General features: G+C 40.5%; 1 protein-coding gene and 1 long non-coding RNA gene across 3 annotated transcripts; both read right to left on the bottom strand.

The window, feature by feature from the left end:
* Positions 1–9737: 9737 nt before the first annotated feature.
* LOC141041652 (uncharacterized) lies at positions 9738–10535 on the bottom strand. Its single transcript, XR_012202516.1, has 2 exons — positions 10200–10535; positions 9738–9998 (listed from the first exon to the last, which is right to left on the bottom strand). It is a non-coding gene; the product is annotated as an uncharacterized lncRNA (long non-coding RNA).
* Positions 10536–11185: 650 nt separating this feature from the next.
* Positions 11186–13637, bottom strand: LOC109738957 (xylan O-acetyltransferase 7). Of its 2 annotated transcripts, none has more exons than XM_020298055.4 (6): positions 13282–13637; positions 12767–13152; positions 12418–12657; positions 12148–12272; positions 11745–12048; positions 11186–11644 (listed from the first exon to the last, which is right to left on the bottom strand). In XM_020298055.4, the coding sequence occupies exons 1-3, from the start codon at positions 13297–13299 to the stop codon at positions 12531–12533; spliced, it is 531 nt and encodes a 176-aa protein (XP_020153644.1). In that variant the 5' UTR covers positions 13300–13637; the 3' UTR covers positions 11186–11644; positions 11745–12048; positions 12148–12272; positions 12418–12530. The 2 variants fall into 2 exon arrangements, with proteins under 2 accessions (XP_020153644.1, XP_045088936.1); XM_045233001.2 differs by having other exon boundaries at positions 12496–12657; positions 13282–13572.
* Between the last annotated feature and the right edge of the window lie 6372 nt (positions 13638–20009).

The raw sequence follows: 20009 nt of genomic DNA, 5'->3' as shown, positions 1-20009 counted from the left end.
TAAAATAATAAACTTGTAATACGGTAATTATTTTGAAAAGGTGTTCTCAGAAACGAGCTATCATGTGTGAAGATGCATGGCTTTCAAGCCAAATGATCAATCTTATGGCCACATTCATGGCATAGTTTGTTCAAATGATCTCATATTGTGCACAAGGGTGCATCTTGGGATGGCAAACAATGTTGCCTAAGGAAATTTTCATTTTCTTTGCACAAAAAAATCATTTTTCTAAGTTTTGAGTGTCCAAAATGAGTTTTTTTGTGAAGGACCTAGCAAATATTTGTTGCAAATTTGGACCAAATCATTTTTAAAAAATAATAGGCCATATATAATGCACAATTGACCAAATGGTTGGGTGTCAAAAGTTTCGAGCCACCTCTCGTGAAAAAGACAAATTTCCGCCGATTCAGCAAGAAGCGAGTCAAATTTGAACTGCACGTGCCTCATAGTTTGCTATTTATTTTTTCCAAAAATCATTTCTAGGTACATAAGTATCTATTTAATCATAGAAACACAAAAAAATTCCAAGATTCAACCACTAGCTAGGAACGGTTTTGCCCGCCGTTTTGACCGCATTTTGAAACGGGCATAAAAAATTCAAAAAAAATCAAAAAATTGGAAAACCTTCGCACTGTGTCATTATATGTGACCAAGTTACCAGGAAAAATAATAAACTTGTAATACAGTTATTATTTTGAAAAAGTGTTCTCAGAAACGAGCTATCAGGTGGGAAGATGCATGGCTTTCAAGCCAAATGATCAATCTTATGGCCACATTCATGGCATAGTTTGTTCAAATGATCTCATATTGTGCACAAGGATGCATCTTGGGATGGCAAACAATGTTGCCTAAGGAAGTTTTCATTTTCTTTGCACAATAAATTCATTTTTCTAATTTTTGAGTGTCCAAAATGAGTTTTTTTGTGAAGGACATAGCAAATATTTGTTGCAAATTTGGACCAAATCATTTTTATAAAATAATAGGCCATATATAATGCACAATTGACCAAATGGTTGGGTCTTAAAAGTTTTGATCCACCTCTCGTGAAAAAGACAAATTTCCGCCGATTCAATAGGAAGCGGGTCAAATTTGAACTGCACCTGCCTCATAGTTTGCTATTTATTTTTTCCAAAAATCATTTCTAGGTACATAAGTATCTATTTAATTAGAGAAACACAAAAAAAAATTCAAGATTCAACCACTAGCTAGGAACGGTCATGCCCGCCGTTTTGACCGCATTTTGAAACGGGCATAAAAAATTCAAAAAAAATCAAAAAATTGGAAAACCTCCGCATTGTGTCATTATATGTGACCAAGTTACCAGGAAAAATAATAAACTTGTAATACAGTAATTATTTTGAAAAAGTGTTCTCAGAAACGAGCTATCGTTTGTGAAGATGCATGGCTTTCAAGCCAAATGATCAATCTTATGGCCACATTCATGGCATAGTTTGTTCAAATGATCTCATATTGTGCACAAGGGTGCATCTTGGGATGGCACACAATCTTGCCTAAGGAAGTTTTCATTTTCTTTGGACGAAAAATTCATTTTCTATTTTTTGAGTGCCCAAAATGAGTTTTTTTTGTGAAGGACCTACCATATATTTGTTGCAATATTGGACCAAATCATTTTTATAAAATACTATGCCATATATAATGCACAATTGACCAAATGGTTGGGTGTCAAAAGTTTCGACCCACCTCTCGTGAAAAAGACAAATTTCCGCTGATTCAGCAGGAAGCGGGTCAAATTTGAACTGCACCTGCCTCATAGTTTGCTATTTATTTTTTCCAAAAATCATTTCTAGGTACATAAGTATCTATTTAATCATAGAAACACAAAAAAATTCTAAGATTCAACCACTAGCTAGGAACGGTTTTGCCCGCCGTTTTGATCGCATTTTGAAACGGGCATAAAAAATTCAAAAAAAATCAAAAAATTGGAAAACCTTCTCACTGTGTCATTATATGTGACCAAGTTACCAGGAAAAATAATAAACTTGTAATACGGTAATTATTTTGAAAAAGTGTTCTCAGAAACGAGCTATCATGTGTGAAGATGCATGGCTTTCAAGCCAAATGATCAATCTTATGGCCACATTCATGGCATAGTTTGTTCAAATGATCTCATATTGTGCACAAGGATGCATCTTGGGATGGCAAACAATGTTGCCTAAGGAAGTTTTCATTTTCTTTGCACAAAAAATTCATTTTTCTAATTTTTGAGTGTCCAAAATGAGTTTTTTTGTGAAGGACATAGCAAATATTTGTTGCAAATTTGGACCAAATCATTTTTATAAAATAATAGGCCATATATAATGCACAATTGACCAAATGGTTGGGTCTTAAAAGTTTTGATCCACCTCTCGTGAAAAAGACAAATTTCCGCCGATTCAATAGGAAGCGGGTCAAATTTGAACTGCACCTGCCTCATAGTTTGCTATTTATTTTTTCCAAAAATCATTTCTAGGTACATAAGTATCTATTTAATCATAGAAACACAAAAAAATTCCAAGATTCAACCACTAGCTAGGAACGGTTTTACCCGCCGTTTTGACCGCATTTTGAAACGGGCATAAAAATTTCAAAAAATTGGAAAACCTTCGCACTGTGTCATTATATGTGACCAAGTTACCAGGAAAAATAATAAACTTGTAATACGGTAATTATTTTGAAAAAGTGTTCTCAGAAACGAGCTATCATGTGTGAAGATGCATGGCTTTCAAGCCAAATGATCAATCTTATGGCCACATTCATGGCATAGTTTGTTCAAATGATCTCATATTGTGCACAAGGATGCATCTTGGGATGGCAAACAATGTTGCCTAAGGAAGTTTTCATTTTCTTTGCACAAAAAATTCATTTTTCTAATTTTTGAGTGTCCAAAATGAGTTTTATTGTGAAGGACATAGCAAATATTTGTTGCAAATTTGGACCAAATCATTTTTATAAAATAATAGGCCATATATAATGCACAATTGACCAGATGGTTGGGTCTTTAAAGTTTCGATCCACCTCTCGTGAAAAAGACAAATTTCCGCTGATTCAATAGGAAGCGGGTCAAATTTGAACTGCACCTGCCTCATAGTTTGCTATTTATTTTTTCCAAAAATCATTTCTAGGTACATAAGTATCTATTTAATCAGAGAAACACAAAAAAATTTCCAAGATTCAACCACTAGCTAGGAACGGTCATGCCCGCCGTTTTGACCACATTTTGAAACGGGCATAAAAAATTCAAAAAAAAATCAAAAAATTGGAAAACCTCCGCATTGTGTCATTATATGTGACCAAGTTACCAGGAAAAATAATAAACTTTTAATACAGTAATTATTTTGAAAAAGTGTTCTCAGAAACGAGCTATCATTTGTGAAGATGCATGGCTTTCAAGCCAAATGATCAATCTTATGGCCACATTCATGGCATAGTTTGTTCAAATGATCTCATATTGTGCATAAGGGTGCATCTTGGGATGGCACACAATGTTGCCTAAGGAAGTTTTCATTTTCTTTGGACGAAAAATTCATTTTCTATTTTTCGAGTGCCCAAAATGAGTTTTTTTGTGAAGGACCTACCATATATTTGTTGCAATACTGGACCAAATCATTTTTATATAATACTATGCCATATATAATGCACAATTGACAAAATGGTTGGGTGTCAAAACTTTTGATACACCTCTCGTGAAAAGGATAAATTTCCGCCGATTCAGTAGGAAGCGGGTCAGATTTGAACTACACCTGCCTCATAGTTTGCTATTATATTTTTCCAAAAAAACATTTCCAGATACATCAGTATATATTTAATCAGAAATACATGGTTTGGTGGCGATACGTTGAGGTTTGGATGGTGGCCCAGGGCCCCAACTCCAAAGCGCGTAGACTCGCATGCCCGCCGCGTGGTCACCGCGTGCCCATGGACTTGCCATGCGTTCTGGGAAGCCTAAGCATGTCTAGTAGGTTTGGCACTCCCCAAGTAGATGCTTGGAAGAAAATAACAACAGAAGAATCTCACGAGGTGACCAAACAATGCTCAAACATGAATTAGCACCCAAGTGTTTGATTAGTGGTACGGGAAATGCACATGGCCAATGGGCCTGAGTTTTGGCCAAGGATGATCATCTACTAAGGACACTATCTTGGAAAATTTGTAGCTCAAATGGAGGAGCCGAGGTGTCACTTGCTTTGCAACGTACCACACTGGACAGAAATATGAATGTTGAAGCCACACTCACATGTATTGTTAGATGGGGTTCAAATTTTGTGGAGAGCTATGATTTGGGGATATAGAACATGTGGCAAAAATTCAGCTTATTAGGATATGCCTAGCTAGTACTTCCTTCACAACAGCTTGAGTTGAACAAAAACTTTGGAAATTTGCCAAGGAAGATTTACCAGGCAAATGGAGTTGAATATTGTCATGAGGCAATGATTTGGATAGTAAAGAATGCCCATTTTTTGGGGAATTTTGGGAATGACAGAAATATAGGTTGCTTCACAACCTAGGGAAAAAATTGACACATGGACATGACACATAGGCAAAACTGATGAGGTGGCGCCTAGTCATAGCAATCCACCACAACTTACAAGGTTATGACCATCTATGTTGGTCGTGATCAGCTAGAAATAAGGCAGCGGATCAGTGCTGTCTGCTTTATGACCATTTCGTGCAAGGAAATTACGACCTTTATGGCCAAAATGGTCGATATAGTTGAGGGTTTGGAGCCCCCCGAGCAGCTTTTGACTAATTGGTCTCAAATGGTCGTAGATCTATGACCAATTCTTCCAGGGTCACTGACAGAAGGTCACTAGTTGACATATTTCTTGTAGTGGCTGGCAAATTTATGGAGGCATTCTGGGTTACGACAATGGCAAGTTGAACTATAGAGCCGACTATGAGTGCCCGGGTTGCGATTACCAAAATGAGCATAGGTCTACAAAAATACCAGCCACAAACTGCTATGATCTGAGAGCCGGTAATGGTTTAAGCTGGCAAAAGATGATGGTAATTTTTGATTCATCAAGTTGTGAAGTAATTTCTGGAGTACAAACAACTTTTATACATGATCGATTTCAACACAGGTCTAGAAAATGTTAGAAAAAAGAAAAGAAAACCCTAGTCATGGCAGACTTGCTAGGTAAGCAAGCAGCAGCTGAATCTACTGAACGCAACAAAAGGGATCTAAGATATGATGAATTACATAGCGGAAACATCTAAATACCCTACGATTGGTGGTTCGTCAATGAACTTGATCTACGGCCTCATTTTCCAAAGAACTCCAATGAACAAGTGATGAACTACAATGATAAAGTGGCATGGGCGAAGAGCGAGGTACTTATAGATCTACGAAGCAAGGTTTGAAGATGATCAAGGTCACGGAGGCAGTCGTGGTGTCTCTGGTGAGCTCAGATGACGACGTCCTCACTGGTGTTGTCACTGTCTCGAGAAGGCGGCGAGCTCAAGATGGCGATGTGCATCGGAGGCGAGAGAAAGAAGAAGGGCAGGAGATAGAGAAGGCAAACTGACCCCTGGGGGTCCGTCGCATTATTTATAAGGGGAAAGAACCCGAAATGGCAGGTGCGAAACCCTAGGGTGTGTAGTAAATGTGGGCTAAGACGACGCCTCGATTTTCATGATTGACAAGATCTGACATGTCCACCCAAAAGATCCGTTATGATGTCATGCGTGCAAATCGAAAGACCAGTATGATGATGTCACATCGTGAAATAGCAGAAAACATGCCAAGTGTGTAGAGAGCCGTGCGGGCCGACAAATGGATTGACCCGGCTGGCAGCCTCATAAAGGAAGGATGAAAGATGCCATCTCAAAAGATCTAGACCCGTCTTGATCCTTAACAATTTGATCTTGTCTTATTTTCAGGATGGAGCTTAACCTGGATAAATCCAAGTTAAACTGGGGGCTAATGTCGGGGATACTCCCCACGACTAAGACTCAGAAAAAGTCTTCACCCAGCCCGGAGCACGGAGGTTCCATGGGTCAGCATTATTTCCATGTCACGAAGGAGAGGAGGCCACAAGGCCCATGAGGGCATTCGCCAAAGGACAGCTCAAGTATAAGCTACTAGTGGGCCGGCTCAACAAGAAGGCCCAAGAGGTGGTTGATTTCCTAACTTGGGACGCAAGATAGATACAGGGTTAGAGTAGGATACGGGTTGATAGTACGGCCCGGAATCTCTTGTAAACATAATAGGAAAGACTAAGTTGCAATCTCTTGAAAGCTAGATTAGCGAATCCGCATCCTTGTAATCGAGATCATCATCAATATCAATCAAGCAGGAAGTAGGTCTTTACCTCCACCATGAGGGGATGACCTGGGTAAACTTGTGTCCTTCATTCTCGATCAACCCCGTTCAAGCAACCACCTAGTTGCGATGGCCTCCAGTTGAGGACATATGTCGTTAAAAAACCACAACATATATGGTATGTGTGTTTGTTGCAAGAAATTGAATAAGTGGACTTAGAAAGATCATCATCCACTACCTTTCATCAATGAAATATCAGAAAGGATGGCCAACAACCCCGTTCATTATCAAGAGAAAACCACATTTACATGACCTTATGGTACATATGCCTACCAAAGAATGCCCTTTGGTTTATGCATTGGGCCACCTATGTTTCAAAAATGCATTTCAATTATCTTTGTTGATTTCATAGAGTGAACGGATGAAGTATTCATGACAACATTTCTGCCCAAGGAACTTCCTTTGATCATTATTTGTACAATCTTAAAAAGGTTTTGCAGAAATGCGATGAACATGTTTTGCATTAAACTGGGAGAAGTGTCACCTCATTGATACCAAAGGTGTGGTTTTAGGCCATAGAATTTTCGGTAAGAGTTAAAGTAATTGGAAATTTACATTACCCGTGGGATGCAAAAGGAATGCAAAATTTTGTGGGGTATGCATGTTTTTAAGGCGATGCATTAAAGATTTTTCTAAGTTCTCAAAACCGCTCACGACATTGATGAAATTTGATGAAACATTACAAAATTTGACAAATCATTGACGAATCAACATTTTGCCAAAACATTTGCACTCTTATATATAAGGAAAAAAACCGAGGAAGGTCTCAACTCGATGGCGAGTATGACATGGTACATAAATAGCAACAACCCATGAACCATAAGAACTTATAACATGCATACTAATCAAACTAACTACTAACAATGAACATGGAAGCAATAATAGCAATATCATCATTGTTTGGAAGAGTAGTAGCAACATACTAAATTAACAAATTATTATCTAACTAAAACCTAGAAAAGCAAGCAAACATGACTAACCCTAATAGGTGCAAAGGTGTCTTGATGTTTCGATGAGAGGTAGCTATGATTGTCAGTGGAAGTTGTAGCGATCCGACCTCAGACGGTCAAATCTCTGTGCTCAAGTGTCATCCCTAGATCGGTAATGCTGACACACAATACTTGAAGGATTGATAACAAAGTAGCAATCACACACTTACTACATCGATAGTCTCAAGAGAGAACTTATTACAATAAATATGGCTTAAGGCCATCTAAATAAGATAACAGCGGAAGGCTTGGAAGATAAAGTGAGTCCATCAACTCCAACGGCATAGCTGAGTGCACGACAACGGCCTAGCGAACCTTACTCTTCGTCTGAAAAGTCTGCAACATGATATGTTGCAGCCCGAAATGGGTCAGCACATGAAATATGCTGGCAATGTAACATAGTAGAGCAATGAACAAAATAATGCTATCACTACATGCATATATGGCTGGTGGAGGCTCTATGGTTACAATGTTTTGCAAAAAGCCAATTTTTTCTACATCAAAGGAATATATTTTGTTTAACTATCATGGTAGCTGATAAACATTGAGAATGGTACCCCCATCTCAATCCCAATTAAAAGTAATTAACAACCCAATGAATTAATTTAGAGTGATGAGATCAACATGATAATCCAAGAACCAGATACTCAAGATGTCCATAACCGGGGACACGGCTAACCATGATTAGTTTGTACACTCTGCAGAGGTTTGCGCATTTTTCCCCACAAGACTCGATCTCCTCCGTTGGATTTCTTGCACTACATGGTGTTTGAGAAATGGATGAACGAGACACAGTCTTTCAAAAGCATTAACTCTTTACTCTGGGTAGACAGTTTCACCTACTTTCCCCTATATCTGCTAGCCTACCACTGAAAGAGGTCATGCAACATACTCAATTATGCTAGAGCCCATAATAGCTTGTGGCTGCACACGAAAGTTTCTAGCATGAATAATCTTATGATCCCTTTGAGCCTGGGTGGCGAACCAAAGGACAGCACTGGTATATCCCCAGGTGTCCGCAACCAATCCACCCAGATGTGTATTTAAGTAGCCACCTTAAGTTAACCATTAATTAATAATCTCACATCTGTCATGGATACACTCAAACTCAATCCACATCTACGAACATAGCATAGCAATATAAGCATAACGTAGAAGTAACTCCCAAGGGTTTGATAATAAAAAAGCAATAGGTTTTACCTCATCATCTATTTCCCAAAACCCACATGTTAAGAGATCCTACTCATGCAATGTTTGAGGGTTGTAACTAATGCATAAAAACTGGATATGAAAAGAGTACTAGTAGATTGCCCGTGCGTTGCCACGGGCCAACAAATGAATGCACATGTGTTGCCACGGGTATAAGTTACAATGTATTTTATTCATGTAAATATTTCACCTCTTAACCATAGTGATATGGTAAATGTTACAAATGATGTTTGATCAAGCAGGAGCTGGAGCTGCCGAGCTCGCCTTGCAGCACGCGCAGGAGCTGCGAGCTGGAGGTCCTGTTCATCTTAACATATGTCGAGCAGACACCTCATTGTCCAAGAGTGAGCCTTATTGGTGGTGTATTTGTATTAATAAATCAACAACGTATTTATTTTAATTTTTAGGAAATTGTTTTTGTATGGAACTGCCTCGGCATGCATTCAGTCATTCACCACCATGCGAAATGTCAGATTCCAATACCAGGTGACCATGAAATATTTACAACATATGAAATATTGTCTTGAAGGACAACATGAAGAATATCAGCTTACACTGGTTCTGCTTTAACATGTATTCCATTCCAGAAAAAAGCTCACTCCAGTAACACAGACCACATCGTCAATCAGATGTTCTATAATAATTAAAATAATTGCATTGGTAAACAAAAAAACGTAACTTTTACAGTTTAATGGCAACTCAGTGTGATGGCACCACTGACAATTAACTCAACAATCTAATATCCTTGGAAAAAACATCAAAAAATAGACCAATAATGGTGAAACTCACTTATGTATCGTCATATACACAAACACATAAGAAATTTGGAAACAGTTGGGTTTCAGTCTCATGGAAAGGTATCTGAGGGTTCACATAATAAGAGATAATACTATACTGCTCATGCATTACATTCTGTCAAAGATCGATGACTTTGATGATATGACATGGACCAGCTGCACTGCTAAAAAACGCAGAATTAACAAGGCAAAAGAATTTTGCTAGGGACTTACCACGTTCCTCCAACCGATCAAATCTTAAACTACAGAGAAGGTTCGCTGATCCAATCACCTGCAGCAGGGAAGTTACACGATGAGGGAGTTAATGAATCGTCAGTTGCGGCAGCTGTGACCGTATCAGAAAACCTCTAAAGCAAGATGCAACAGTTTCGTTCAAGACAATACATTCGGCCTCTAAGTACCGTTAAAACGGCAAACCAATTTGAAACTCACAACCGAAACTATATAGTTTCAGGAAGATCTCACATTCAGAAGGTTGTATCTTTCACTATACTCAGCGAAAAATTGAGAAGAAATTATCCATGGAAATTTCAAACCAAATACTGAAAATACATCCATAGCCCCATGGACAGATTCAGCCTTGAAGTTACTTTAAACTGCCCGCAAAATAGGAAGTCATGACTGAAACTGCAGTCTGACGAAACTAACAGTAACTTCAGATAGGCATATCTCCTAGAACACCTGAAGAAAAATTGCAAATAAACATTGGTTGGAAAGGTCTTGAAAAGATATACAACTTTTATTTTAATGGTCCGGTCATATTCGACACCTAAAACCCTCAAAACGCAGCCCCTCAGTTACTGCACGCACTGCAAATAGAGTTGTGCAAAACAGACTTGCAAAAACAAACAGCAGGGAAGGAAGGATTACTTCACTTCATACCTACAACAGATCACGCCCCTACCATCTCTATTTCGCTCTTTCTATCTCTTCTCTGCAGCAAACCTTCTTTCAAGCTGCCTCAGACATGGGTTTGGATTGGTGTCCTCCTGAATACTCTGGCCCTGAGGCTTTCTTTTCCTTCTCAGAATCTGAACTTATCAAAATCATGCTAATTAGTGGAAAAGGCTGCATATTGACCTCTCACTAATACAGCCACATGTGCCAACAAATATTTTAACCACTCACCAGGATCATTCATTGGTACAGAAAAACCACAACATAATTAAGCATATTATGAACCAGTCTTTTCAAAACCAGTATTGGTATTTAAAATTAATGAAATTCATATGCATGGACAAGTGTATGGTTTAGAATACACAAAAACAGCAAAGTACTATTTGGTTATAGTCAGAGTTCACCTACTTTGCAATGTGGTACCAGAAACGAAAGCTGCTTAAAAAGGAAAGGGAAAAACTGATCTTTTGTGATTTCTTTCCCATTTGAAACTCCATATAATTGCTTTCATGCAGCTTTTTCTGCAAGTAATAATAGCTGAATGTATCCTACTTTGTTTATATTCAGCATGAATATAAACTAATCTGTTTCATAGTGCATACAGTGTACTGATGCTTGACAAAAACTTAAGTTATTCGCATCATCTACAATTATCTTTCTGAAGCGTGTGCTATCAGCTCTGAAACATGGCATTCAGAAGCACGAGTAACATCTGATCCTTGAACAAACCATGCTGCCCTCCGTAATAAAATGCTCAAAACCAGATTTCATAAGAATAAAGTGCTATTAGAACAGAGGAGTTTATGTGTCTGTTCTGGATGTATTATAATCAAGGCAGCACCACTGGCATGGAGTTTCATTTATCTCTGGCACCTCACTTTGCTAGCAATGTAGAGATAAAATGCCATTACTTTGAACTTCAATGCAAAGAGCAATAAATCACCCTCAAGGAGAGTACTAAAACTGTGATCTTATAAGCAAATGTCCACATGTTTTGATAAGAAAAGTGATTTTGCCGAACATTTATAGATCAAACAGGGATATAGCCCGAAGATACTCTAGTTTTTTTCTTCTACATAAGTCCATAGTTCTCCAGGACATCAGCCGTCAGGAAGTACTCGTCAAGCTAACCAGATGTCGGCTCACCACAGAAGTAATTTTGCACACGTGAAGACTTAAAAAACGAAAAACAATGTCTTAAAAAATTGAAAGAAGCTACAGATATAAAGTGCAAAAAGGTACAAGTGGGGACAAAATTGTGGAATAGCTCTGATGAGCCACACATTTCATCAGAAACAACAGAAGTAAAATTGCTCAACCATATCAAGTTTGTGAGCAGAGCATATATAGTGGAAGTTTTTTACACACTTCCCACGGTGCTTTCGGTCCGCGAATGAAGCCTCCTCGTCCTCCTCGGACACAAGAACACACTGCATATATGAGGTCGTTCGCAGAGCGGTGTCACAAACAGAATGGAACCAATGATCTTGTTCAAAAATAAAAAGAACCGAGATGAGAGAAAATTCATACGATGCGGCCGCTGCTGACAGGGGCATTGACCAACACCTCATCGGAGGGCACGTTTAGCTTCTTCTGCTCCTCCACCCGATGAACCCACACCAAAGCAAATAGGCAATCATCATCATAGCACCATTCTCACGGAAGAGCAACTGTGATGAAGAGAGGAAACAGGACGAACGGCTTGCCTGGACGTTGCTCTGAACTGAGAGGCCGTTGAGCTTGGCTTTGCCGGTGTCGTTGAGAGGCGATGAACTTGCAGCCGAGGACGATGTGGAAGAGGAGGACGGTGAGGTCGCCGCGCGACTCTAGGTGCCTGCGGAGAAAGAAAAGTTGAGATGTGATATCTTCAGACCAAGAACTATAGTTACAGGTTCAGATTTGCTTCAAATCATTCAGGCACAACCAAGAATACCGAGATTAAACGTTCGCTTGCGGCCCTTGATGAATCCCAGGATCTTCTCGTCGAAATCGAAGCCGAGGTTCCAGATCAGGGACCCATACCCGAAGACCCGCACCACCATCTTGCTGTTGTTTCCCCTGCAGACGACAACAAACTGAGCGCACAAGAAGCCATTCCCCCAGCTCGAAAAATCATGTCAACATCGCCCCCAAATCAAAATCCCCAAAACAGTTCAAAAAATCCCAAAAAAGGTACGAGTAGACCGTAGGTGGATTCAGTTACCTGGCACACCGGAAAGAATGCCGCGGGTGGGTCGGCGGCGTGTGGGGAGGGGCGGGATGGGGATTTGACTCCTCTTACCTCACCCGCGTCTCCTCTCCTCCGCCTGCGGTCTTCTACGGTGGCCTTCTCTCGTCTCCTCCGCCGCGGTCCACCCAATTTGCCCACGTCTTGAGCACCTCCTTGTACGCCACCGGCCGATCCACCAGCGTGTACTTGTCCGGCAACGCCCGAGGATTCTTCCTGCAACCAGCAAGAATCCCTATCAATCATCATCATCTTCATCACTCACACCGATTCACCCACTGAACCAAGCAAGCAATGGAGGGAGGACGGAGGACGGAGGACTCACAACACTTTCATCTCGAAGTTGTTGAGCCACCAGATGTAGGTGTTGAAGATGAGGAAGTGGGCGGCGCGCCAGTGCCGGGTGTGCTTGGCGATGGACAGCCAGGCGATGACGCGGTCCACCACGCTGTGCGCCTGGGGGTCGTCCGAGTTGGAGCTCACCAGGAACGGCGCCCAGTAGAACTCCACCGTCGCGTTGTACTCCGCTGCCGTGAACACGTTGAGAGAGCCGTTGGGCCCCACGAACTTGGCCAGGGACTTTTGGTCGCGCGACGGGATCGCCGACGACACCAGGCACACCGTCGACTCCCACTGGTTCTGGTTCAGGAGTCCCCCACGAAGATCAGCCTCTTGTTGCGCAGCCGCTCCAGCAGCAACCGCGCGTCGAACCTACAGCAAGATTCAATTCGGCTGGGTTGAGATCTACGAGTGCTGATGAACTGAATTGAATTGGGGATGGATGAATAGATGGATGCTCGGCCATGGCGCCCGAGGTACGGAAAGGGAAGGGGGTCGGACCTTGACGAGCAGCTCCATGGCATCGGGGTCACGGATCAGGGAGACGCCGGCGGCCTCCTGGTCCTATCCCGGTGCTGATCGCCGCCACGGCCTGCTGGATCTCGCCATGGCCCGGAGTTCGGCGGGGGCGATCCCGGTGATAGGGATTCAAGCCGTCCTGCCCTGGAGACGCGGCGGCGGTGTCTCCCCTCGGACGGCGGCGGCGGCACCGAACGAGTTCGTACGTGGGGAGCGGCTAGGAAGAGTCGGCGGCAGGGAGATCGGAGATGAGATCGGGACGAGCGCTTTTTGTGCGGGCGGAGGGGCGGCGGCTCCGGCCTTTAAAGGCCCGAGGGGGCCTGGCATGCGGGAGGGGCGACCGGCGGCATGGCGGCATCGGACTCCTTCGGGAGTCCGTCTCGGGGACGGCGGCGCGGGAGTGGGCCGGCTGGGCTTCGGCCCAGTCGGTCCGGAACATTTTTTTAAATAAATTCCGCCGAGAAAAATCCTAAATAAATAAAAATAAAAATCTAAAAATGCCAAAACAAATTTTCACTGTCTAAATAAAAAATTTAGAACTTAGTGAACATTTTCTTGGCCTAAAAATGTAATTTTGAAAAATGCATATTTTTCTAATTCGAATAAAATAGCAATAAAATCCAAATAAAATTATTTATTTGATTTTAACATTTTTCCTCCAATATTTCTTTTATTTTGGAGAAGTCATATTATCTCCTCTCATTTATTTTTAATATGAAATATTGTTGGAGACAAAATAATTAAAACCAAAATGATCCCCTTTTCAGTATTTGAGAAAATTTCGAATATGAAAATAATAAAATCCCCAACTCTCTCCGTGGGTCCTTGAGTTGCTTAGGATTTTTAGGATCACACCCAAAATGCAAATAAAATATGATATGCATATGATGACGTATGTATAACATTCCAAATTGAAAGTTTGGGATGTTACAGAAGTCAACTTTGATGATCCGACTACATACGTGTGAAGACTTTGCGCCATACCAATTGCTAAACCAACTCTGAGAGGTTATTGACCACGCCAGAGCACGATCAACCTAACCAGGAGGGTCTATTTCCTACACGCAGATGAAGAACAAGCAAGAAACTAAGATTACAATCTAGATATTGCAAATATAATAGGAAATCGTTACTAATCAAGTGGGATTCTATGACGTCTTGGTCTGGTCGCTGAACACAAATGAAGGACCCGAGTTGCAACTATGGCGAACTTTAATATAAACAAAACCCAAGTCTAAAACGACGCCCTAAGAGATGTATTTATAGGGAGACATAGGGGAATTCTGTCCAACCTTGGCAAGGTGGGACTAAATTATGTCCTAGGTCGTTCTCCCTATTACTGCGGACTCTAAAAATAGCCTACTAAGTGTATTTCGAAATTACATGGGCCTGGCCCAAAAATAAGGTGGCGCAACACCTATATCAAGCTATGGACGAAATTTATGAAAGGCCATCTTGTATATTTCCTTCATGTCCTTGTATGTCATCATGATGGCTACAATGTGTTGAAAACACCACCAGGAACTTCGTTCTTTGTTCCTCTTGCACGCACCATCTTCTCCATGCTTAATCATGCTCAAATGTTCATCATTCTTGTCCATGTTGGGCCCTTCATTTGTAAGCAAAATAAATGTATCCAATTTAGGCAACATCATATTCTCAAGAACATTAGAACCGTTACCAAGAAACGGAAGTACCTAGTAATTTAATTAGCGTGCGCGAGCTCTAGTAATTGGTCCAGTGTGTGTAGCAACAGGGATTGTGCGTGTAAATGTACTAGTGATGTCCTCATCATCCTCCCATACTTGAATTGAAGTCGTCCTCGACGGAAGCTCATATTCCTCACCCACATAAGGCTTCAAATCTGCAATGTTAAAACTAGGACTAACCCCAAAATCTACATGCAGCTCAAGTTTGTATGCACTACCATTTATTTTCTCTAACACATTAAAAGGACCATCACGTGGCATTAACTTAGATTTGCACAAATCAGGAAACCTATCTTTGCGTAAATGTAACCAAACATGATCTCCTCGTTCAAACACAATATGTCTTCTACCCTTATCGCCAACAACTTTGTATTTCGCATTCATGCGCTCAATGGTTCCCTTAGTTAATTCATGCATTTTTTAGATCAATTTCGCACGTTGTTTAGCATCAAAAATAACCTTCTCAGGAGATGAAAGAGGCAACAAATCAATGGGTGCACGAGGTAGGAAACTATACACAATTTTAAAATGGCACATCTTAGTAGTAGAATGCAGCTGACGATTATAAAAAATCAATATGAAGCAAGCATTCTTCCCACATTTTAAGGTTATTCTTCAAAACATCCCTAAGCATAGTAGACAATGTTCTATTGACTACTTCAGTTTGTCCATCACTTTGGGGTTGACATGTAGTACTAAAAAGCAATTTCAACCCCAACTTAGCCTATAAGCATCTCCAAAAGTGGCTCAGAAATTTAGTATCACGATCTGAAACAATAGTATTTGGTACACCATGCAAGCGAATAATTTTACGAAAGAACAAATCAGCAACATTAGCAACAGCATCGCTTTTATGACATGGTATAAAGTGTGCCATTTTCGAAAATATATCCACGACAACAAATATGATCTCCCTCCCCTTCTTTGTGTGAGGTAAACCTAAAACAAATTTCATATATATGTCCTCCCATGGAGCACTAGGTACAGGCAAAGACATATATAAACCATGAGGATTGAGTCATGACTTAGCTTTTAGACATGTAGTGCAACAAGCAACAAAATGCTCAACATCACATCTCATCTTTGGCCAAAAGAAATGTGTAGCAAGTACGTACACCACCTTCTTCATGCCAAAGTGTCCCATTAATCCTCCTCCACGCGCCTCCTGCAACAACAAAATATGAACGAAGCTAGCTGGAATGCATAGCTTGTTAGCATGGAACATAAATCCATCATTACGGACGAACTTGTTCCATGTTATTCCTTCTTTAGTTCTGCATTACATCTTAAAAATCATCATCCTACACATATTGATCTTTGATTGTCTCCAAACCAAATATTTTAAATTCAAGTTGTGAAAGCATAGTATAGCGACAAGACAATGCATCAGCAATAACATTTTATTTACCCTTCTTGCGTTCAATGACATAAGGGGAAGTCTCAATGAATTCATCCCATTTAGCAAGTCTATGGTTCAGTTTTGCTTGACATTTAATATGTTTCAAAGATTCATGATCGGAATGTATAACAAATTCTTTGGACCGTAAATAATGTTGCCATGTTTCCAAAGTCCGAACAAGAGCATATAATTCCTTATGATAAGTAAAATAATTTAGACTAGTCCCACTCAATTTTTCAGAAAAGTATGCAACAGGTTTACCATCTTGTAGTAACACACCTCCTAATCTAATTCCACTCACATTCAAGCTCAAAAGTCCTACTAAAATCGGGAAGTTGGAGTGAAGGAGCATGTGTTAACTTATCTTTCAATACCGTGAAGGCTTCTTCCTGTGTGGTGATACGTCTCCAGCGTATCTATAATTTTTGATTATTTAATGCTATTATATTATCAATCGTGTGTCCTTTATATGCAATTTTATATCATTTTTGGGAACTAACCTATTAACCTAGTGCCCAGTGCCAGTTTTATTGTTTTGTAGAAAACCTATACAAAAGAAGTCCAAACGCGATGAAACTTTATGGTGATTTTTTCTGGACTAAAAGGGACCCTAGAAGCTTCGGGGGGAGACCAGACGATGCACGAGAGGGCCGCAAGCTCAGGTGGCACGCCCCCAGGGGGTGCGCCACCCAAGCTTGTGGGACCCTCGCAACTCCGTTTGATCTAATTCCAAGCCTATAAATTGCCTAAAATCGAGGAACCACCAGAGGAAGCCACGGAACAATTCTTCTACTGCCACAAGCCTCTGTTCTTCCACGATCCCATCTGGAGGCCATCTCCGGTAATCTGCCGGAGGGGGATTGATCTCAGACGTCTTACTCATCATCCTTGCTGCATCCATGATGATGTGTGAGTAGTTCCCCATAGGACCAATGGGTCCATCGTAGTAGATAGATGGCTCTCTCTACCTTTTTTTATCTTCAATACAATGTTATCTTCGGAGATGGATTCGATGTAACCTTTTGCGGTGCGTTTGTTGGGATTCCATGAATTGCAGGTTTATGATCAGATCATTCATTGAAAGTAATTGAGTTTTTTCTAACTTTTATCATGTGTGATTGCTATAACTTTGTAATTCTCTCTGATCTATCCACTTAGTTTGGCCGACTAGATTGATTTATCTTCAGCGGGAGAGGTGCTTTGGGGTAGGTTCAATCGTATGGTGTCCTCACTCTGTGACAGGAGTAGCGAGGCACCTGTTTATATTGTTGCTACTAAGGCTAAAACAACGGGGGTTTGATCATATTGGTTGGTCTTATTCTGTCTACATAATGTCATCATACTTCGTGCATTACTCTGTTTGTCATGAACTTAATACGTAGAGAGGCAAGCATAGAAGTGCTCTCGAAGTGGAGTAATAGTAGTAGGCGTTAGTAAGTTTAACATTCTACTTGTCACGAACATAATGCCTATGTACCGATCATGCCATGAATAACATCGTAACTATGCGATTTTCTGTCAATTGCCCAACAGTAATTTGTGTACCCACTGTTTGCTATGTTCTTGAGAGAGATGCCTCTAGTGAAAGCTATGGCCCCCGGGTCCATCTAAATCACATTTCTAAAACACTAATTTCCCTGCTGGAATTTATTTAATTTTATTTAGTTTTGCAATTTATATATCTCCCAATATGAGATTTAATCCTTGCAATTAACGAGTACAAGGGGATTAACAACCCTCTTGCCCACGTTGGGTGCAAGTATTTGCTCTTGTGTGTGTGTACTGCTAAAGGTCATTTGTGTGGATCTCCTATTAGTTCGATAAACCTTAGTTCTTAACTAAGGGAAATACTTTATGCTACTATAATGCTTCACCCTTCCTCTTCGGGGAAATCCCAATGCATGTCATAAGTTGCAGAAGAATTTTTGGTGCCGTTGCCGGTGAGACTTCATCAGACAACCGGAGGTACCTGCACACACACACACCTTATTTTCTTGCAATAATCATGTTGACTCAATAAAATAAAAATAAGGACATATTGTGATAGCTTGGCTTAATTGGTATGATAGACTACTCATATCAATAAGGAATTCCTTCTTTTCTGGAAGCTCATTCGAAAAGAACTCCCAAGTTAAGTGTGCTTGGCTTGGAGTAATTGTAGGATGGGTGACTGAACGGGAAGTTGGTCCCTGGTGCGCGCGAGTGAGGAAAAAGTGCACAGGAAAGACTAGTATTGATCTATGAGGCCAGTCTAGATCATGCAAGGGGTAACAGCCATCACCAGGGGTGTGTCCAGGGCGTTACAAGTTGGTATAAGAGCCGACCCTCACAGTTACATGGATGTTTGCGGACAGGTTGGCTGTCATGTTCTGCATGACGTTTATGACCCATCATGACACACGGCATGGCACATGTGCCAGACTGGACGCACGGACGTATGTGCCAGGCGGGAATGTTCCTGTGGCCCGACGAGGACGTCGCTTCCTTTGAGTAGGGGTGTATGTGATATCCTGATTTAATAGGGATGATAGACTACTCATATCAATAAGGAGTTCCTTCTTTTTCCGAGAGCCCATTCAAAAAGAACTCCCAAGTTAACCGTGCTTGGCTTGGAGTAATTCTAGGATGGGTGACCGATCGGGAAGTTGGTCCCGAGGGCGCACGAGTGAGGACAAAGTGTGCAGGAAAGACTAGTATTGATCTGTGGGGCCGGTCTAGATCTCGAGAGGGGTAACGGCCATAACCGGCGGGTGTGTCTGGGGCCTTACACATATGAAGCCTTCTCCACTTGCTAATCTTTTTAAACTTGCTACTTATTGTAAACCAATTTGTTGATAATGAAGTAGCGATAAAAGAAAATGTTGTCGAGATACATTTATTAAATGAAAAGCATGATTGCAATATTGTTAGTATAAATTTCATGAATGTCAATTGTGCCCATGATCATGATTGGGGTGATTATCATGATGTTTCTTGTGATCTTGAGAATTCTGAGCCTCAAAATGAATCTATTATTGATGATAAAAAATTCATAATACTATTAAAAGTGGGTTTGGAAGAGCGTCAACTCTAGATAATGATTATCCCACTACTTCGGAGAATTATCAATCTTACGATTTTTTTGAAAAAAGTGGGCTTGGAGAGGTCATGACTTTAGTTGATGTCAATCCCACTATCATAGAAGATTATCAAGCTTGCATGCATGTGGATCATGAAGAGGATATTTTGTGATAGCTATATTGTTGATTTGATTATGATCCTAAGTGTAATTATTTTGAGAGAGGGAAGTATAGATATGTTCCATGTTACCAAACTACCTCTCGTTATGTTGAGATTTTCAATGTTTTATTCTTCTTCCTTGCATATGCTAAATATTTCTTGTCTTGATATTTTGTTTTGTTATAAATTTCCTATGCATAGGAAGTATGTTAGACTTAAATGTGTTTGTCACATGTTTATAATGCTATCTTTGTGCTTAAATTCTTGTCTTTGACGTGAGCATCATTGGAATCTCAAAGCCTACCTTAATGGCTATAAAGGAAGAGCTTGTTGGCAGACAACCCAATAGTTATCTTTTTTGTTCTTGTGTGCAAGCATGATTA

The sequence above is a fragment of the Aegilops tauschii genome, chromosome 2 (genome assembly GCF_002575655.3).
Source record: "Aegilops tauschii subsp. strangulata cultivar AL8/78 chromosome 2, Aet v6.0, whole genome shotgun sequence".
Classification (NCBI taxonomy): Eukaryota; Viridiplantae; Streptophyta; class Magnoliopsida; order Poales; family Poaceae; genus Aegilops; species Aegilops tauschii.
The sequence above is the reverse complement of the archived record's forward strand: the minus strand, read 5'-3'. Positions and strand labels throughout refer to the sequence as shown.

What these genes read in the sequence shown, in the direction of transcription:
- LOC109738957 (XM_020298055.4), bottom strand. An exon ending in AACTTCGAGATGAAAGTGTT is followed by an intron (nt 12,658 to 12,766) that starts GTGAGTCCTCCG and finishes TGCTGGTTGCAG; the next exon opens with GAAGAATCCTCGGGCGTTGC.